This window comes from Hyla sarda, chromosome 3 (genome assembly GCF_029499605.1).
Source record: "Hyla sarda isolate aHylSar1 chromosome 3, aHylSar1.hap1, whole genome shotgun sequence".
Classification (NCBI taxonomy): domain Eukaryota; kingdom Metazoa; phylum Chordata; class Amphibia; order Anura; family Hylidae; genus Hyla; species Hyla sarda.
This window is the reverse complement of record NC_079191.1, coordinates 368,041,009-368,063,733: the sequence shown is the minus strand read 5'-3', so window position 1 is coordinate 368,063,733 and position 22,725 is coordinate 368,041,009. Positions and strand designations below refer to the sequence as shown.

Sequence of the window (22,725 nt, the reverse complement as noted above, 5' to 3'; positions counted from 1 at the left end):
AATACTAGGTAGTATCCCTTTGCAGACATTAACTGCAGCCCCCTGTAGACATTAGTAGCAGCCCCCCCTGTAGAACACAGCCCTCCCTTGTAGACAGCGCCCCCCCTTGTAGAAAGTGCGACATTAGTAGCAGGCCCCCTGTAGACCGCAGCCCCGCTTGTAAACAGTAGCCCTCCCCCCTTGTAGACAGCAAGCCCCCCTTTACACAGCGCGGCCCCCTTTAGACAGCAGGGCCCCCCTTTAGACATTAGTAGCAGGCCCCCCTGCAGACTGCAGCCCCCCTTGTAAACAGCAGACCCCCCTTTGTAGACAGCAGACCCCCCTTTAGACAACAGCCCCCCCCCTTTTGACAGCAGGCCACCTTTAGACAGCAGCCCCCCCCCCATTAGACATTAGTAGCAAGCCCCCTATAGACCGCAGCCCCCACCCTTGTAGACAGCTCACCTGTGGCTGTCCTCTGAAGGGTACTGCCGCTCCGCTGCCCCATTCTCCCGTCCGCATCATGGCGTTCTATGGAGGAGCATGTGACATACACGTCATTCTGCTTCCTCCGTAGCATTACGCTGGGCGCAGTGGAGGAGGTGGAGTGACGTGTGTGTCACATGCTCCTCCATGGAACGCCATGATGCGGATGGGAGAACGGGGCAGCGGAGCGGCAGCAGGTATCGGATTTGGTATCGGGGACATTGAAAGAGTCCCCGATACGATGGAGAATACTAGTATCGGTATTGGGACATCCCTAATAAAATTTACTTGCCAATTTTTAACATATTAACGGATTACCCAAATTATCGAAATATCAAAATGATAGGAACTGTTGGGTTGATTCTTAGGAGGTGTATTCCTACACATATCAGATTCTGCTAGTGGTTCTCTACTTCAGTGTGCACAGACCTTTTAAATGAAGTTTTTTAAATTGCACGAAGAGCTGAGCGCTGCTCCTATAGATTTTTAGGGAAGTACATGGAAATCATGAACTGGTAAATGGGTGTCAATGAATCCCTGTTCTCCTGGAGCTAGGACCCACATCTGTCAGGCAAATTTACTAAAAGAACATCAGTGCTATCAGGCTGTCTGTAACCCACTATATCTGTTATGCTTGTGTGCTTGTTGTATGACTCTTTTAGTATCTAGTGCTGAATCCTTTAAACTGAAGACTTGGGATATCCTTCTCATTAGAAAATTCAGTATGATCGATCCTTGAGCTGGGACTTCCTACTTTACTCAGCCAAGCTTTCCTGTAAAAAATAGAAAAAAGTCAGTGATTTGCAAACAGGGAGATGCATGCTGGGAAACGATTACTATTAGTTAGATGAAACTTCCAATATAAAAAAAAAAAAAATAGGAATCACTTTCTTAACTATTGCAAAATTAGTTTTACCTAAGTGCAACAAAATCCTGAATCGAGACTATGAAAAGGGGATCTGTAAGCTTTAAAACTGATGGCCTGTTGTCTGGATAGGCCATCAATAATAGATCGTTGAAGGTCCAGTACCTGGAACCTCTGCTGATCAGCTGTTTGAAGTGGCTGTTGCGCTGGTGTGAGCACTGCTACCCCTTTAGTGTTTACCATCACTCGTCCTTCCATTGCCATACTTTTATTAGCAACATTGCAAAGTACTGCAGTGTTACCCTGTTTACTTGGAAAGGTTCACTAGTAAACATATTGTAATGAAAGGACGGTAATGAAAATGCTGGTACACATTGAAGAGGCAGCGACACTTGTACCAGAACCATAGCATTGTCAAACAGGTGATTAGTGGGGGGGTTCTGGGAGTTGGATTGCCATCGGTCTAATATCAATGGCCTATCCGGAGCATAGCCCATCAACTTTGAAAGCCACAATAGCTTCTTTAGTTGAGTATTTTTCATCCATAAATGTTTTCTGAGTAGAATGTTTCTTTAAGGAATACTAGAACTGTGAATGACTCTTTTATTTTCAAAAGGGACTCTTGAATTGCCCACCTGTAGTTTCTCTTGACATTGTGTTCAATGAGATTGTGTAGAACTGCCAGAAAAAGGTAATGCTGAAAAGGTAACAGATATGGTTGATACACTTTCAGGTCTTGTCTTGGGCCACTAGCTTAATGCTGGCTTTGTACTACAGCACATAATAAAGGGAACTAACCAATTGTGTCCTGATGGTCCATGGCACAAGTTTAGACCCAGTCTGTCTAATTTAAAAAGGTCATAACGTAATTACCCGTTATATGTCTCCTGTTTCCTAAGAAGTGGCCAACCAATTGTTCTCCGTGATTTTGAAGTCTTAGTTGTAACTAATAAATGGCTCGATCATGTTGCATAGCTTTAGAAAAAGATTTCACTTGCTTTCTTCTACACAGCAATGACTTACAGTTTGTGGGCAACTTTATAGGTTCCTGTTTATAGTGTATCTGTCATATCACAGAAAAAAAATTATGCATATGTATGTTACTTTCTAGGTCATTCTGATGCTTCCGATGTCTTTTTTATGTGTCTAGCTTCTGTATTTGGCTCACAAATCCTTCTGTTCTGCTGCTCACTCATTCTGACATCCACTGCTCAGGAAGGGGCTTGTCTGAGGCAAACACTGAGCCTACCATCACCATGCATTCACTTCCACCCTGAGTCTGCTGTGCAGTGAGTCTCTTAATCCACTCACTGCAGGCTGCTCTGTAACCCTCTCCCCTCTGTTTTCATGCTGCAGGACAGGAGTGAGCACAGAGGAGTGCTAGTTCCCCTGTCACTTCCTGGACTTTGTCCCAGCCTATGCTTTAGTTGGGACAAAGATGATGCTGCAGCTGGACAGGATTGTATTCTGGATGGTATGGGGACCCCTAGTGGTCTTTTTTTTTTTATAAGCCATGATTTCTATAAAAAGGAGATAAAACATTTTTATGAAGTATATTAGAAGGTTTCATGTTTTGCCAAGATGTACAATGTATAAAAAGTTTTTGATTTTCACAGTGCCCAATTAAAAGATAAACAGAAATCCCAAAGTGATTGTTCTGTCAGGAGCTTGCAAATGACATGTAAGGGTAGTAAAAAATGGTCAGATTACTGCTATATCATAAATATAAATCTAAAAATAAAAAAAATGTTTTAATGGTGTACACTGTGCGGTAAAAGTGAGGTTATATTTATTCTTTAGGTCAGCACGATTATAGTGATACCCATTTTATGTGGCTTTCTATGTTCTTTTTCCTTTTCTGAGCAAAATTCTTTTTCTGCCATTCATTTTCCAACAGCCGTAACTTTTTTATTTTTCGTTCGACGCCATTGAGTAAGGGCTTATTTTTTGCGGGATGAGCTGTATTTTTTATTGGTATCATTTTTGTGATATGTGCTACCTTTTGATCTTTTATATTCTGCTATTTGTACCAAAATTGTCGAATCTTGCGCTTTTTTTATGTTTTTTTTTTACGGCATTCACCATGCAGAATAATTTACATTATAATTTTATAGTACCCGTCATTAAGGATTATGTATATGATTTGTGTTTTTGATCTTATTTGGTGATAATACAGGGCTTTTATTGGGAAAGGAGCATTTTTCTTTTTTACACTTCATACTTTTATTGAAGTCTTTATTTTTTTACACTTTTTACAGGTTATACTATATACTATGCTGCAATACATTTGTACTGCAGCACAGTATGACCTGATGAGCTGCACACTGTACAGCCTATGCTATCCATCCTGTGGCTGGATCTCAAATGCTTCCGTAGCAGGCATACAGGAGGTCAGGATCTGACCTCCTGCTGCCATAGCAGCCAGCAGCGACCTGCGATCATATTGCGGCGCCGCCGTTGGGGAACAGGGGGAAAAGTTGAAAAAAACGGCAGAAAAAAATGCCAAGACAAAATCCACATTACGATTTTATAGGCAATTTTTCTCTCTTCTATTGTAGAGAAATACAATACCAATATTTCATAGAAAAAATTCCATAATCTCAACATGCCACAATTTTGAAAAACCACCACTAAGCCCCAAAACATAGAAGAACGCCAAAAAAGAAGTGAAAAACGCCAAAGGCAAAAATGCCATAAAATGCATATCACTATGGAAAAAGAGATTGAGCAGATAGATAAATATATTCATTTGCAGCAAACAGCATTAATACATTGGATCGTTCAATATCTGCTACAGTACAACTCTGCTAGCCACAAACAGTTGCTGCATCTTGGCACGTGCAGGGCAAGAGGAGGACATCCACTGCTTCATACACACAAGCTGGCAATAGATCTCTCCCTCACCAGGCTCGCTGGCATTGATGCCACAGAGGGTAAGTGTGAGAGTGCTGAGGGACTTTAACTGGACTGGTGAGAACCACAACAAACTGTACTCCATAGAAGTGCTATTGTGATACATAGTATCTTGTCCAGCGGAAAGTCTGTACATTGTGTTATTACTGCATAGAAGTGAAACTGCGATACATAGTATCTACCGAAGTGGTCTTCATAGAAGACAATAAGAAGTGTGTACAATATTTTGGACCTACTGTGGACTAATAAGAACTGTGCATAATACCTATATTACCACTAGAACTGACTTTTATGTATACCAGCATTATCCTTGACATCATCTATTTATTTATAAAATTCCTGACAAAACTACAATAAAATCATAATTACCCTGTCACTAAGACTAGTATATATTCTACAATATACCATACAGTGGGGATCAAAAGTTTGGGCACACCAGGTAAAAAAGTTGTATTAATGTGCATAAAGAAGCCAAGGAAAGATGGAAAAATCTCCAAAAGGCATCAAATTACAGATTAGACATTCTTATAATATGTCAACAAAAGTTTGATTTTATTTCCATCATTTACATTTTCAAAATAACAGAAAAAAAATGGCATCTGCAAAAGTTTTGGCACCCTGCAGAGTTAGTATCTTGTACTGCCCCCTTTGGCAAGTATCACAGCTTGTAAACGCTTTTTGTAACCAGCCAAGAGTCTTTCAATTCTTGTTTGAGGTATCTTTGCCCATTCTTCCTTACAAGTCTTCCAGTTCTTTGAGATTTCTGGGCTGTCTGTCATGCACTACTCTTTTAAGGTCTATCCATAGATTTTCAATTATGTTGAGGTCAGGAGATTGTGAAGGCCTTGATGTAATCCCCCGTGGATTTTGAGGTGTGTTTAGGATCATTATCAATTTGTAGAAGCCAACCTCTCTTTAACTTCAGCTTTTTCACAGATGGCATCAAGTTAGCATCCAAAATTTGCTGAAATATTATTGAATACATTTTTCCTTCTACTCGTGAGATCTTCCCTGTGCCACTGGCTGCAATACAACCCCAAAGCATGATTGATCCACCCCCATGCGTAACAGTTGGACAGAGGTTCTTTTAATTAAATTCTGTTCCCCTTCTTCTCCAAACGTACCTTTGCTCATTCCGGGGAAAAAGTTCAATTTTAAACTCATCAGTCCACAGAACTTGTTTCCAAAATGCATCAGGCTTGTCTATATGTTCATTTGCAAAGTTCAAATGTCAATTTATGTGGAGAGGCTGTAGAAGAGTTTTTTTTTCTCATGACTCTTCCATGAAGACCATATTTGTACAAGTATATCTCTCTAGTGGAATATTGTACCACAACTCCAGTGTTTGCCTGATCTTTCTGGAGGGATTGTGCAGTCAAATGTGGATTTTGAATTATTTTTCTCTTGGTCTTCCTGATCTCGCTTTAACTTCCACTGTTTCTGATGACTGCCATTTCTTAATTACATTCCGAACAGAGGATATTGACATCTGAAAATGTTTTGCTATCTTCTTATAGCCTTCTCCAGCTTTGTGAGCGTCAACTATTTTCCGTTTCAGATTTCTAGACAACTGCTTAGAAGAACCCATAGTGCTGATTGTTGGGGCAAGGTCAGATGAGTCTGGGCATTTAAAACCTTTGAGATTGACATCACCTGGTCTTCCCAGATGATGATTGAGAACAATCCATGACACTGGCAGGTCTCAGCTTTGCAAAGGGGGCAGTGCATGCTATAAATTCTGCAGGGTGCCCAAACTTTTGCAGATGCCATTTTTTTGTTTTCTGTTATTTTCAAAGTGTAAATGATGGAAATAAAATCTAACTTTTGTTGACATATTATAAGAATGTCTAATCTGTAATTTGATTCCTTTTGGAGATTTTTCCATCTTTCCTTGGCTTCTTTATGCACATTAATACAAATTTTTACCTGGATTGCCCAAACTTTTGATCCCCACTGTATAAGCGATCTACGTATTTAAAAGCTGTATGTGATTCCCTTTTATTAACATTTTTATTTTTAATAATATTATTATAATATCTTATATTCTAAAACCATCTGAGTGCATCTGCAAGGGCCTGCAGATAGTGCTTCCTGTTTACTGTACACTGTGAAACAAGACAATGAAACTCCAAGTCAATCACACTTCTGTGAAATCCCACTGTCCACTCAGGAAGCAACACTGATTGACAATCAGTTTCACATGCTGTTGTTCAAATGGAATAGACAACAGGTAGAAATTATAGGCATGGTAGCATGAGGCAGAGTCTACTACCCACACAAGTGGCTCAGGTAGTGCAGCTCATCCAGGATGGCACATCAATGTGAGCTGTGGCAAGAAGGTTTGCTGTGTCTGTAAGCATAGTGTCCAGAGCATGGAGGCTCTACCAGGAGACAGGCCAGTACATCAGGAGATGTGGAGGAAGCCGTAGGAGGGCAACAACCCAGCATCAGCAGGATCGCTACCTCCGCCTTTGTGCAAGAAGAAGCAGGAGGAGCACTGACAGAGCACTGCAAAATTACCTCCAGCAGGCCACAAATGTGCATGTGTCCACTCAAACTTTCAGAATCAGACTCCATGAGGGTGGTATAAGGGCCCGATGTCCCCAAGTGGGGGTTGTGCTTACAGCCCAACACCATGCAGGACGTTTGGCATTTGCCAGAGAACACCAAGATTGGCAAATTCGCTACTGGTGCCCTGTGCTCTTCACAGATGAAAGCAGATTCACACTGAGCATATGTGACAGTCTGGAGATGCTGTGGAGAACGTTCTGCTGCCTGCAACATCCTCCAACATGACCGGTTTAGCGGTGGGTCAGTAATGGTGTGGGGTGGCATTTCTATGGTGGGCCGCACAGCCCTTCATGTGCTTGCCAGAGGTAGCCTGACTGCCATTAGGTACCGAGATGAGATCTTCAGACCCCTTGTGAGACCATACGCTGGTGCGGTTGACCCTGGGTTCCTCCTAATGCAAGACAATGCTGGACCTCGTGGCTGGAGTGTGTCAGCAGTTCCTGCAAGAGGAAGGCATTGATGCTATGGACTGGCCCGCCCATTCCCTAGACCTGAATCCGATTGAGCACATCTGGGACATCATGTCTCGCTCCATCCACCAACACCACGTTGCACCACAGACTGTCCAGGAGTTGGAGGATGCTTTAGTCCAGGTCTGGGAGGACATCCCTCAGGAGACCATCCCCCACCTCATCAGGAGCATGCCCAGGCATTGTAGGGAGGTCATACGGGCACGTGGAGGCCACACACACTACTAAGCCTCATTTTGACTTGTTTTAAGGACATTACAACAAATTTGGATCAGCCTGTAGTGGGGTTTTCCACTTTGATTTTCAGTGTGACTCCATATCCAGACCTCCATGGGTTGATAAATTTGATTTCCATTGATAATTTGTGTAATTTTGTTGTCAGCACATTCAACTATGTAAAGACGAAAGTATTTCATACGATTAGGTCATTCATTCAGATCTAGGATGTGTTATCTTAGTGTTCCCTTTTTTTGAGCAGGGTATATCTGAATGCTACAATATGCTTTTAACTAATATTATTAGTCTAATCCAAGACCAGACTAGAGGAAAGTGCCATCCTTTTTAATTTGTTTATATATTTTTTAAGTTGTTTAGGATACACAACTTTGTGTGAACCAGTACTCTTCTGATACAACGCATATTCCTAATTCCTTTTCTTTTGGTTAAGCTACCTATTCCTTCTCTTTTTTCTTTGCAAAAATCCCAAGTGGGTTTGGCATTTCATAAGTCTCTTTAATTGCAGCAAACATCTGGCTGCAGCATTTGTTTTACCAAAAAAAAAACTCCGCACAGAATGCACAGCAATTCCGATGTGTGAACATAGCATAAGCCTTAGAATGATTGCTGTGTAAAAATACAAGTATAGCATAGCATAGTGCAGATCAGTGCCCCAGAGATAAATGATGATTATATACTTGCAATATATATATATATATATATATATATACATATATATATATATATATATATATATATATACATATATATATCTATATACTAAGGCAAATGAGGCTCAGTAAAGAGTAGCTCTGTAACATTATAGTATAACCCAAACTCTCATGTACAGTGCGCTTGAATTGGGGGGTGGAATAGCAAACTCTTCTCTTTAAACACATTCTGTGGCCTAGCTTTATGCATATATGACTTGTTTTTATTCCTTTTCTTTAGAGGGGTATTGAGGCTTGTTCGTCATAGAAAAAATGCATGACAGTATCTCGAACAGTCTATATGTACAAGACTGGTACTGTCTGTTTAACATCAGGACCACTGTCACAGGGTGGTGATGGAGATGCTGAACTCTGACAAGATGCAAGAGCTCTTCCATGATGAAAAACCACATTTTAGAATACATCACATAAAATAACATGTTGTGGCTACTAACAATTAGCGCCTGTGCAATCTTCATACACTGATATCTCCAGGGAGGGAAACCCTCTCACATTGTCTTTTCTCATTGAGCTCCTGAATCACAGGTGATCTCTCTCACCGTAACAGATTACAGACCTCAGCTGGCAGTGCCGGCGTTAAGGCGGGGCAAACTGGGCAATTGCCCGGGGGGCCCCCTACTGGCTGCTTAGTGGCGGATCCAGTGGAAGCGTGGGGCATCCGCCACTGAGCAGCCCACAGGGGGCCCCCTGGGGGATGGGGGCCCTGTTAAGGCCCCCCGTTAAGGATGTCCCAGTTACCTTTCTGCGGCCCCGCGTTAACTTTAAAAACACAGGGGCTGCTGGGAGGTAGCGCATACTGACGTCCCGTGCGTGTGCCCATAGGAACGGAGGAGCGGATCATCGAGGAGGAGGATATGCGCTGGCTGGCATGGTAAGTTACCATCTGCACGTCAGCTTCGGTGCTCCGACCACCGCTCCTCCGGTCCCAGGACCTACTTCTATGACCTATAGGCCATAGCAGTAGATTGTGACCCCTGACCGGAGGAGCGGTGGACGGAGCACTGAAGTGGGGCAGTACACAGACATACAGCCTCCAGCCATACACTGTATATGGCTGAAGGCTGTATGTCTGTGGGGGAACTATACTGCCAACCTAATGTGGAGGAACTATACTGCCAACCTAATGTAGGGGAACGATACTGCCAACCTAATGTGGGGGAACTATACTGCCAGTCTAATGTGGGGGGAACTATACTGTCAACCTAATGTGGGGGAACTATACTGCCAACCTAATGTTGGGGGACCTATTCTGCCAACCTAATGTGGGGGGACTATACTGCCAACCTAATGTGGGGGAACTACAACCTAATGTGGGGGAACATACTGCCAACCTAATGTGGGGGGAACTACAACCTAATGTGGGGGAACTACAACTTAATGTGGGGGAACTATACTGCCAACCTATTGTGGGGGAACTATACTGCCAACCTAATGTGGGGGAACTACAACCTAATGTGGGGGAACTATACTGCCTACCTAATGTGGGAGAACTACAACCTAATGTGAGGGAACTATACTGCCAACCTAATGTGGGGGAACTTACTGCCAACCTAATGTGGGGGAACTACAACCTAATGTGGGGAAACTATACTGCCAACCTAATGTGGGAGAACTACAACGCAATGTGGGGGAACTATACTGCCAACCTAATGTGGGGGAACTATACAAAAATATAAAATTGTACTATTCTGATCCCTATAACTCTTATTTTTCTGTATATGGGGATGTATGAGGGTCATTTTTTGCGCTGTGATTTGTAGTTTTTATCGGTACCATTGTTGTTTTGATGGGACTTTTCAATTGCTTTTTAGATTTTTTTTTATTTGAAGTGCCCAAAAATGTGTGCACTATTATGACTTTTGGGGCCCCACTTTTGATTTTGCCCAGGGCCACGCTAAGCCTAAAACCGGCCCTGTCAGCTGGTTATAGCATAACCCCCTGGGATTATTGTTGTGTATTATGCTGTAATACATGGTGTGTCAAGCAAATGAACTGAGCAGTGACAAAAGCTGGGGAAGGGGGAGTTTTGGGACATGTGCCCCTGGTCATCTAGGTTCAGAGTTCAGCAATAGAGAACAGAGAGGGAACACAGATGAACAGTCTGACTGGGTCTTGGTCCAAAGAGTGCTGCAGCACTTCCGGTTTCGGCACGGCTGATGTAGGCATCATCTCAGGAGAGCTCCCACTACCCCCGGCACGTACCAGCTCTACACCTGCCCCTGGACACTCACCGCCGGTCCAGCAGATCCTCTGTGCCCCTGTGGAGTGTCGGGCATGGAGCGGTTTCTGCAGCGTAGCGGTGCTGAAGCCGCCCGCGCTCCCGGCTTCAGCACCGCGCAGTGAGCTAACATGGCCGCCACCAGCACTGCAAGCTGCAGCAGAGACTTAGACACTGCCATCACTGATGTCCCTGGCGGAGGTGGCTGCTATGGAGGTCGGCCATCAGGCTGCCCAGCCACCCCAGGTATCCAGCTGTGATCTGGGCACTGATAAGCCCCCTACAGTACCTTCTCGGGGCCCTGTGCTCCAGGCCTCCCATGGTGCCTCAGTCCATATAGATTATCAACTTCTTGCAGCTGAAATGGCGCTCCACATCACCCCAAATGTGCAACACATTGTCGAGAAAGTTTTAAAGGCTACACTGCAGAATTTACAAATTGAGGTAAAGGAGCACTCCGGCCACTTAAATGAGGTGGCGCATGGGGTGTCGCACCTGGAAGATGGTGAAACCGTTACAGTGTGGCGACTTCGCATCACTGAATCTGAACTTGCCGGGGTGAGTGAAAAGCTGGAAGATCTAGAAAACAGGTCCCGGCGAAATAATATACGCAATGTGGGGGTTAAAGAAACAGCAGCACCCCCTGACCTGCAACGGTTCTGCGAGCGAGACCTCCCTAAAGCCCTGGGTCTCTCTCATCCAGGCCGAGTAGAAAGGGCACAAAGAATTGGCCCTGCCTCAGCCTCCTTGTGAGATATTCCGGCAGCATTGGCGAATCGCTCACGCCAAGTTATCCCCCGCCTTCTGGACTTTAATAATAAAGTGTAAATACTGCAAGCCTATCGGCGCCTACAGCAACCATTAGTGATTCATGCCATGCGTCTCTTACTCTTCGAGGACTTTTGTGTTGACGTGGCAAAATGTAGAGGAGCCTTTAGCGCCATCTGTACATCTCTCTTTAACCCATTAAGGACTCAGCCCATTTTGGCCTTAGGGACTCAGACAATTTAATTTTTACGTTTTCATTTTTTCCTCCTCGCCTTCTAAAAATCATAACTCTTTTATATTTTCATCCACAGACTAGTATGAGGGCTTGTTTTTTGCACGACCAGTTCACCTTTGTAATGACATAACTCTTTATATCATAAAATGTATGGTGCAACCAAAAAACACTATTTTTGTGGGGAAATTAAAAAGAAAAACGCAATTTTGCTAATTTTGGAAGGTTTCGTTTTCACGCCGTACAATTTATGGTAAAAATGACCTGTGTTCTTTATTCTGAGGGTCAATACGATTAAAATGATACCCATTATTACGTACTTTTCTATTATTGTTGTGCTTAAAAAAATCACAAACTTTTTAACCAAATTAGTACGTTTATAATCCCTTTATTTTGATGACCTCTAACTTTTTTATTTTTTCGTATAACTGGCGGTATGGAGGCTCATTTTTTGCGCCATGATCTGTACTTTTTTTGATACCACATTTGCATATAAAAAACTTTTAATACATTTTTTATAATTTTTTAAATAAAATGTATTAAAAAAATATGAATTTTGGACTTTTTTTTTTTCATTCACGTCCTTCACCGTACGGGATCATTAACATTTTATTTTAATAGTTCGGACATTTACGCACGCGGCGATACCAAATATGTCTATAAAATTTATTTTTTACGCTTTTTGGGGGTAAAATAGGAAAAACGGACGTTTTACTTTTTTATTGGGGGAGGGGATTTTTCACTTTTTTTTTACTTTTACATTTTTTAACATTTTTTTTTACACTTGAATAGTCCCCATAGGGGACTATTCATAGCAATACCATGATTGCTAATACTGATCTGTTCCATGTATAGGACATAGAACAGATCAGTGTTATCGGCTATCTTCTGTTCTGGTCTGCTCGATCTCAGACCAGAGCAGTAGACGCCGGGAGCTGGACGGAGGAAGGTGAGGGGACCTCCGTGCGGCGCTCTGAATGATCGGATCCCCGCGGCAGCGCTGCGGGCGATCCGATCATTCATTCAAATCGCGCACTGCCGCAGATGCCGGGATCTGTATTGATCCCGGCACCTGAGGGGTTAATGGCGGACACCCGCGAGATCGCGAGCGTCGGCCATTGCTGACGGGTCCCTGGCTGCGATCAGCAGCCGGGATCAGCCGCGCATGACACGGGCATCGCTCCGATGCCCGCGGTTATGCACAGGACGTAAATGTACGTCCTGGTGCGTTAAGTACCACTGCACCAGGACGTACATTTACGTCCTGCATCCTTAAGGGGTTAAAGTCAACTGCCGGTTCCAGTACCCGGCAACCCTACGGGTGTTTCATGCTGATGGGACTATATCTGTCTACAAAACGCCAGAGGAGGCAGCTTCTTCCCTTGAACCAGTCCTGTCCTCCTCCTCACAACGCTCCACTCGGACAAGGTCGCCTCGCAGTCACAGATCTCGTTCACCCAGAGGGAATCACCGTTCCAGATCGGCCACAAGAGAAGACATGGGTTCTCCCGCTCTGAGGGATCAACGCAGACGTCACCGCTCCCCAAGATGCGGCCTTGGTGGCGGTTGGCAATCTTCCCCTGACTGAGGAATCCCTCGCCTGCTGTACTACATTTCCGAGGGGCGTATGGACAACTTCTTGGACATGATCGGGGCTGGAGGCTAATATCAGGTTTTATGTCCTCTTCAGTGACTTTTAGTAGTATTTTTCTTTGGGTTTTTCAAAATAAGTTTACATGATGCTATTGTTTACTGTCTGTAGAATTCTTCTGAGGGGGGGCTTATTTCTCTCCTTTGGAGGTCTGTAGCCACTTTATCTTAATGGGTGGGGGGGGGGGAGGGGGGGCTCACCAAACCACTGTTATACATTCGTCTTTTGCCAACCCCCTATCCCTATGGAAGTCCTTCACCCACAGGAAGGGAGTCTGTGTTACTCGACTACCCTACAGGTTTTTTGTAATTCTTATTTTGCTTTCTGTGTCTGTTGTATGTTTCATCTGTTTTTTTAAGCCAGGTTTGCCATGTCGCTCATTCTTTGGAGGCCCTAGTTTAGAAGGCGTCACTATCTGGGTTCTTAGAAATAGGCGGGGAGAGTCCCATGTTTCACTCCATTCTGCTGTATCCTTCTTTCCAAAGCTAGTTTCTGATGCACAGTATATTCCTCCTTTAGGGAGTACCTTCCCCTAAATTTATCCTATGGCTAAGATTATGTCCTGGAACATCAAGGGCCATTGCTCCCCCCATAAGAGGAGGCTCTTTCTTCGTTACCTTAAACGCTTCCATCCGGATATTGTGCTACTTCAGGAAACCCATGTGTCTGAGGTTGATTTTTTTTAGGATGCAGCAGGAGTGGGTGGGGCATGTGTATGGCTCCCCAGCTAAGGATGGGAAGGCGGGGGTTCTCACCCTTATACATAAATCATTTATGTTTAACTTTGTTTCCCACACAGCAGACACAGAGGGCAGGATATCCCATTTACTCTTGGAACATAATGGGGAACATTTATCAAAACCTGTCCAGAGGAAAAGTTGCTGAGTTGCCCATAGCAACCAATCAGATCTCTTCTTTCATTTTGCAGAGGCCTTGTTAAAAATGAAAGAAGCAAGCGTATTTGTTGCTATGGGCAACTGGGCAACTTTTCCTCTGGACAGGTTTTGATAAATCTCCCCCAAGGTGTATGTGCCTAATGGGGAGAATAGGTCATTCTTCAGTGATCTTATTACTAGTATACAAAATGATGGGGTCTCGGGAAAAATACTGGGGAGGTGACCTAAATACGGTATTAGACCCACTAGTTGACCGCAAGAGTTCACGCCCCCTACCCATGACTACCTCTGTTCATGCACGAGGAGCAATTAGGTACGCAGGAAGTCTGGCGCCTAACTCACCTGGACGATAGAGAATTTCCCCATTTCTACAATGCACACAGTTCGTGGTCTCGAATTGACTACTTTATAGTCAGTTCGGATCTCTGTCAACGAGTACAATCTGTGGACATTGGAGACCTGGCACTCTCGGATCGTTCCCCGGTGACCTTACAATTTTACCCAAGGAACTGACATTCTGTGGTGATTCCCTTCTCTTCTGGTGAAGGATGAAGCACTTGTGGAGCAGCTGAGGGCTTGGTGGCTAGAATTCACGGTACACAATGCTTCTCATCGCTCAAATCTGGTTCTATTCTGGGAGACCGGTAAGGCTGTGCTCAGAGGCTGTTTAATTACACACATGGCAACCTTAAAACGCACCCAATTTAATGAGGCTAGTACCCGCCTACGAGCTGATTATGCCTTATTCCTTACCTCCCTTACAGAGACACATAGAGATGAATGGAAGGCTGCTAGGGCCCAATTTGACCTATGGTTTGATAGAAGAGAGTGACTTAAACAGTCACATTTTGAGGTCGATCTCTTCCGTCACGGGAATAAAACTGGTCGCCTGATGGCTTGTCTGGCGAAATGTAAACGCCCCCCATCCCATCCCTGAGCAGAATTGCTGAGATGGGGAAGCCTTCCACTCACCTTTATGGGCAGATGCCACCTCCTTAAAATGGTTAGCTTTTCTAGGCCTCTAGGCCTTTACCCCTTTCAGACCCTCCCCTTGCTGTTAAAGCATGTGGATGTATGTAATCTAAACTCTGCCTTTACAAAATTTATATGCACGGGCAAACGACCGCGGATCGCTTTAACAAAACTTATGCTGAGCAAGCAGGAAGGGGGTCTCAATTTTCCAAATGTGAGGGGGTATAACCTGTCCTGCTTGTTCCGTTTTGTCATCTATTGGATACACGGATTCTCCTTCCATGCCATCACGTACTTGGAGAGGGCATTGGTGGCTCCTTGGAATCTGACGGCCCTTCTTCATACTTCCTATTCCAAATTGCCTTCCTTGGTGAAGCGCTCTACTTAACTGCATGACACGGTGGTGACGTGGAAGGAGGTGAGGAAACTATTTTCAGCTCCCCTTTTTAATCTCCAAACATCTTCCCCTAGCGGGCCATCCGGAATGCCCCAGGATTATCCTTTCCCAGGCCTTTTGGGCCTCTAAAGGTTTGACCACAGTCCGTCATCTCATAGATAGACCTAATAAGAGGTAGCTATCCAAATTCGATTTACCACCCACACACATTTTTCCTTTACTTCAATTGCACTCTTTTATGACTTCTCGCTTGAGAAATCTGGCCAAGGAATCGCTAGACCATGAATTAGACTTCCTAATAGGTACTAGTCCTCGGAAAATTACTATATCTACCATTTACCCTGCTTTCAAATGTGTACTTCTCAAAATTGACCCAGCTACAGTCTTCTTCTCTTGGTGAACCTAGGTCCTGGGAGACAATATTTCTGGATGTGTATTGAGTGGCTGGCAAGTGGTTCGTCTTTGCATTATTAACAAGCGATGGTGTGAAACGTACTTTAAATTTGAACACAAGGCTCTTTATGGTTTCAATATCCTCCTGTCCTTAGATTTTCCAGACAGGATGACAGCTTGTCCTAAATGCTCCACCCCACTAACGAACCTATGGCATATGAGGGCGCACTAGATGCCCCCTATTGCTGTACCCTGGAGCTGCAGGTAGAGGAGTTCCTTAAAAAAGAAAAAATTATGTTTCAACACAAATTCCAATCATTTCACAATGAACTCACATAGTTCGGGGTCCATGTCGGTCATGGATAATAAGATCTTGGCAGCCTCCAGGCCGTCTTGGTGCTGGATGTATACAAAGCTTCTACATCACATGTGACTAAGATAGCGTCATTATCAAGTTGGATCCTGGCCAATCTCCTTAAAATGTTAGCCAATTCGTGCTTTAATTTGGACACTGGATGGTAAAGAAGGGGGGAAGAATTTGCGGGGAGGAGGGAAGAAGAAAAGTGATAGGGCACAGGGTAATAAAGGGGGAATGAAATGGCACAGGGAGGGATAAAATGGAAATGATGTGGCACAGAGGGATAGGGGGATGATTTGGCATAGGGAACGGGGAATAAAGTGGCACAGGGGGTTCAAGGGGGGAGGAATGAAGTGGCAATGGAGGGATCAAGAGGGAGAATAAAATGGCACGGGGGGATGAAATGGTACAGGTGGGTGATAAGGGGTGAATAAACGGCACTGGGAGATCGCATTTTAACATGTTTTATAGGTAATTACACTCTGGAGTGAGACCAGTAAAGTATTCCACCATTTCGAAATATTTTTGAGCCTTTTTTCCCAATAGAGAACATCTCTCAATAGCAAACAGTTTTTATTTCCCCGTGAGTACCCGCTATTGGGAGATTCTACTGCAGGACTTTGTATTGGCCCCATCAATTCATATGTGATCTCCCAGTACAGGATATGCATCTCACAGTCCTATCAGCTTGAGTCCCTGCACGTCCCCAGGGCTCACCTGCACTGTACCCATTTAATCTGTATAGTTGTATATTATGTGGAAAGGAATTTTGATATGGTCACATGGTTATTGATCACATGAAAATAGTTGTCACATGTTAAAGTCACATGTCTTGTTACCCAGAGAGCACGCACCAGGTGATCAGATGACCCGCAGCTAGCCTATGGGCTCCTTGCCCAGCCCCCCTTTATAAGGAAGGGTGGAGCTGAAATCTCTCTCGTTTGCTCTTTCACCACACTTTCTGCGGAGGTCAAGTCCAGTCCAGATGTCTCAGAGCCAGTGTCCAGCACATCTGGAGGCCTCAAGCCTAAATTACAGCCACAAGTCAGTAAGTCAAGTCATCTCTGTCTGTTGTCACTATCTTCAGTCAAGTCAAGTCTATTATAGTGAGCGTGGCTGTGCTAAAGTCTGTCAAAGTCACTGCAAGTCCCAGCAAGCTACCAGGTCCCCTGTGGTAATGGTCATCTCTGGGATCCTGGCCTAGCTGTAAAGACTGTACCATCTGTCTACCTCAGTAAAGCTACCGTTAACCCTGACCTGGCCTTGTACTCTTATTTGCCCTGCCTAACTAGGACTAGCGGTGCTACCGTTCGGGTGGTTCTCTGTAAAACCATGCCCTGGCGTCACAAACATTTAGGGGTTAACACCATCTGCCCCTGAGCTACAACATCTGCCCCATACACCTCACATCGCACCCCTGTGGTGCACCACACGATGTATACCAACTAAATGTGTCAAACAGTGGCTAGATTCATATAAATGTACGGTATCATGGCTTTTACCAAAATTTGAGAAGCACATGACTGTTCCACTTGACTGTCAAAGATTCTTATTATATTGTATTAAATGATATGTAAATTTTAGGTGAAAATATAAAAATAAATGAAATAGAAAAAGACAAACGGTAACATTATTTTACCATAACAGTTATCTGCATATAATACATTTCACTATATTGTAAATTGAATGGATAGAGGCATGTTATCGCTCTCTTTACTGTATAATACACAAGTATCCCTGGTTGTGGAGTGTCAGTGAAGAAAGTGTAGACTGCTAACAGGTGCACAGAACAATGATGAATAGAATTGCTGCCATACAAATATGAGAGATCCGAAGAGACAAAGACTCTATTTATACTTGATAAGAAATTAACATAAATTTTGTGAATAGTAGTACAAAGACATACTAAATTTATTACAAGTTATCATCACATCCCAGTTATAATGCTGACATTCTTTTTTGAAAACAACCAGAGCACTTTATAGAGTCATTGCTTCTGAGTCTCTGTGCAGAAATACATAGATTAAAATTAATTTGAATGTTTAAACAAAATTATCATTATATGATTGCAAAACATTGTAAATGGTCAGTAGCCTTATACAAAATATGAAAAATTAAAGGGAACCCATCAGATGGTGGGGACGAGGATAGGATATGATGAGTAATTATAGGAGTCCTCATAACAAAGCAAAACTAGATTTATTTATTTCGAGTTTTCTGAGTATTTAGACCATGATGTAGTATATGGTAAGACATGGTGTGCTATGTATTTTCAAACAAAACATCATCTGAAACAGGGAGCAGAGAGGACTGTGAGATCATGACAGGTGAGTATGCCCTTTTTTTTCTATTTTTAAAGTGCCCAGACTGCATTAAACCTCTTTGAAGATCACCTGTGGCCAACCATAGACAATCACTAAATAGGATGCCCTGATCATATGTGGTGGCCCAGTATGGGAGGTGTTATCCCTGTACTCCTGCTGCCCTGTCAGACAGCCTCCCTACAGTGTCCCCTGGGCCCCTTGCATCTGTCCCCCATGTTAATATGTTTCTAATGTATTATACCATGTAATGTGTTCAGAAAGCGTCACTTTAAGACTGTTCACCATGTGACTTGTCATGTAATTGTTACCCAGGAGGTACCAGTTGACCAGGTGATCTCAGGGGTGACCTATGGGCTCCCTGCTAGTCTCCCCCATATAAGCCCTAGGTGGAGCTAGCTCTCTCTCTTCCCTTACAAGTCTTTGCTGAGGTCAAGTCGAGTCCTAGAGAGTGTCCAGAGTCATAGGAGGCCTCAAGTCCAGTCTGCAGCCACAAGCAGCTACAAGTAAGCCACAGTCTCAGTATTGTGAGTCATCAGTCAAGTCAGTCACAGTCACCATTTGTCAAGTCAAAGTGGCCTGCATTAAATTGACACCATCTACTACAAGTCCCAGTAAGCCCTTAAGGTCTCTGAGTCACTGGTCACCTCCGTGGGCCCTGCCTAAACTCTAAAGACTTTACCATCTGTCTACCCTCAATAAAGCTACCATTATCCCTAACTTGGCGTCCGAGTCATTAATGCTCCCATGCCTAGCACAGGATCTAGCAGTATACCTTCAGGTGGTATTGTGGATAAACCACACCCTGGCGTCACGAATATAAGGGGTTAATGCCATCCACCCCTAGGGTAATTCCATCTGCCCTTTGCATCGCATCCTCTACCACAGTGGCGGCGGGTCCGGAGGAGAAAGCGGCGGCAGGATCCAGCAACAGGAAGTGAGGCCTGTGTGCCCAGCCAAAGGGCATACTGGGAGTTGTAGTTATGCAACAGCTGGAGGCACAACTACAACTCCCATCATGCCCTTTGGCTGTCTGTGCATGCAGGGAGTTATAGTTATTCAACAGCTGGAAGCACATTTTTTCTATGAAAAAGTGTTCCTCCAGCTCTTGCATAACTATAACTTCCAGGATGCACAGACAGCCAAAGGGCATGTGTGAAGTTGTAGTTGTCCCTCCAGCTGTTACATAACTATAACTCCCAGCATGTCCTTTGGTTGTGCATGCTGGGAGTTGTATTATACAACAGCAGGAGGTCAGTGCTGTGTACCTCCAGCTGTTGAAAAAGCAGCAGCAGGATCTGACAGCAGCAAGAAGTGAGACCTGTGTGCTTCCTGCTGTTGCTTAGCTACAACTCTCAGCATGAAAAGCCAAAGGGCATGCTGTGAGTTCTTGATATGCAACAGCTGGAGGCACAACTACAACTCCCAGCATGCCCTTTGGCATTCTGTGCATGCTGGGAGTAGTTATACAACAGCTGGAGGCACATTTTTAATATGAAAAAGTGTGCCTCCAGCTGTTGCATAACTACATCTCCCAGCATGCATAGACACACAAAGGTAATGCACTGGTTGCGAAAAATTGGGTTAGGGTTTGTTACCTAAATCAGGGTGGGTTCACACTACGTTTTCTCCCATACGGGAGCGCATACGGCAGGGGGGAGCTAAAACCTCGCGCTCCCGTATGTCACCGTATGCACTCCCGTATGTCATTCATTTCAATTAGCCGGCCGGAGTGAAATGTTCGGTCCGGTCGGCTCATTTTTGCGCCGTATGCGCTTTTACAACCGGACCTCAAACTGTGGTTGACCACAGTTTTAGGTCCGGTTGTAAAAGCGCATACGGCGCAAAAATGAGCCGACCGGACCGAACGTTTCACTCCGGCCGGCTCATTGAAATGAATGACATACGGGAGCGCATACGGTGACATACGGGAGCGCGAGGTTTTAGCTCCCCCCTGCCGTATGCGCTCCCGTATGGGAAAAAACGTAGTGTGAACTCAGTCTCAGTGTTTCCCAACCAGTTTGCCTCCAGCTGTTGCAATACTACTTCCAGCATCCACGGTCTGTCAGTGCATGCTGGTAGTTGTAGTTTTGCAACAGCTGGAGGTTTCCCCCTCCTCCCCTCATGTGAATGTACAGAGTACGTTTACACGGGCAGGGGCTCACAGCGAGTTTCCCGCTCCAAGTTTGAGCTGTGGCAAATTTTCCGTTGCAGCTCAAACTCCTAGCGGGAAAATAGCTGTGAACCCCCACCTGTGTAAATGTACCCTAAAACTACTACACTACACGGTTCAAAGAAAAATGTAAGCCGGCCACTCACCATCTCGTCTTCTTTATTCAGTATACTCACAAATCATGCTGGGGAGAGGGACATAGACCAGGAGGGGGTACAGATAGGCAACAAGCTCCGTTTCGCAACAGCCATACCATTGGTTCTCTCTCCAAAAGCCCAATGGCGCTCCTTCACTTCTGAGCCCTATAGTGCACCTGCAGAGCACTTTACGTCCACAAATGGGATATTTCCATACTCAGAACAAATGGTGTTACAAATTTTGGGGAGCTTTTTCTGCTATTGCCCCTTGTAAAAATGAAAAATTTGGGGTGACACCAGCATTTTTGTGAAAAAAAATACATTTTATTTTCATGTCCAACTTTAGTGAAAAAACTAATTATTATTATTATTATTATTTTTTTTTTTTTTTTTGCTGTTCTGGCACTACGGGGGCTTTCTAAATGAGACATGCCCCCCATAAACCATTTTAGCAAAATTTGCTCTCCAAAAGCCCAATGTCACTTCCCTTCTGAGCACCCACAAAGCACTTTACATCCACATATGAGGTATTTCCTTACTCGAGATAAATAGGGTTACAAATTTTGGGGGACATTTTTACCTATTACCCCTTGTGAAAGTGAAAAAATTGGGGTAACACCAATACATTTTTTGATTTTCACATCCCAGTTTAAGGAAAGTTCGTCAATCACCTGTAGGGTGTTTAGGCTCACTATGCCCCTTGTTACATTCCTTGAGGATTGTACTTTCCAAAATTGTGTTCCATGTGGGTTGTTTTTTGCTGTTCTGGTACCATGGGGGCTTCCTAAATGCAACATACTTCCCTTCTGAGCCCTGTAGTGCGCCAGCAGAGCACTATACATCCATATATGGGGTATAATCCTTACTGAAGAGAAATTCGATTACAAATTTTGGTGGGCTTTTACCCCTTGTAAAAATGGAGAAAAAAAATGGGTCTACAAGAACATGTTAGTGTAAAAAAGGAAGATTTAGAATTTTCTCCTCTACTTTGTTGCTATTCCTGTGAAACACTTAAAGGGTTAACAAACTTTCTGAATGTCATTTTGAATACTTTGAGGGCGGCAGTTTTCATAATGGGGTCCATTATTGGGTATTTCTAACATAAAAACCCTCAAATTCACTTCGAAAATGAACTGGTCCCTGAAAAATTCAGATTTTGAAATTTTATTGAAAAATTGCTGCTAAACTTTGGAGCCCTCTAATGTCTTGAAAAAGAAAAAAAATGTCAACTTTATGATGCAAACACAAACTAGACATACTGTATACGTGAATCAACATATAATTTATTTGGAATGTCCACTTTCTTCAGGTGGGAATATATAGTCAGGGGGTGTATATTAGGCATACACGCCCCTCAATGTAAAACCTTTCACACCCGACTGTAAAATTTTGTCCATCACTCCTATTAAAAAAAAATATATATATATAAAGTAAATCTAGTTGGTACGTAACTCAAGTGCATTAATTCTATCTTTAACCCCCAGGACAAATAGCTTTTTCCAAATCTGACCTGTCTCTTTTTATGTGTAAATAACTTTGGGATGCTTTAAAGGGTTACCGTCACTTGTCTTTTGACATGTTGCCCAGACAGTAGGGATCGACCGATTATCGGTTTGGCCGATATTATCAGCCGATAATCGCGATTTTGGACATTATCGGTATCGGCAATTACCTTGCCGATATGCCAATAATGCCCTGCCCCCCGGCCAGAGACGACCATCTCGCCGCCGCTGCCCCATTGCCTCCCCCCATCCCCGGTGTTATAATTACCTGTTCCCGGGGGTCCGCGATCCTTCTGGCTCCTGCGCTATTGCTGTGCACTGCGCTGCGTAATGACGAGTGATGTCCCCAACACGAGGTCACCGTCAGTGCGCAAAGTGACAGCGCAGGACGCCGACGGAGCCAGAAGGATCGCGTACCCCGGGAACAGGTAATTATAACACCGGGGATGGGGGGAGGTGATATGGCAGCGGTGGTA

At 43.9% G+C, this 22,725-nt stretch overlaps 1 protein-coding gene across 2 annotated transcripts in view; it reads right to left on the bottom strand.

The window, feature by feature from the left end:
• Window positions 1-665: 665 nt before the first annotated feature.
• ACYP2 (acylphosphatase 2) overlaps window positions 666-22,725 on the bottom strand; it is a 189,027-nt gene continuing 166,967 nt past the window's right edge. For both annotated transcript variants that reach the window (XM_056567748.1, XM_056567750.1), the window contains exon 4: window positions 666-1,238. In XM_056567748.1, the coding sequence (XP_056423723.1) occupies window positions 1,124-1,238 (115 nt within the window). In that variant the 3' untranslated portion in view covers window positions 666-1,123. The remainder of the gene's footprint in view (window positions 1,239-22,725) is intronic.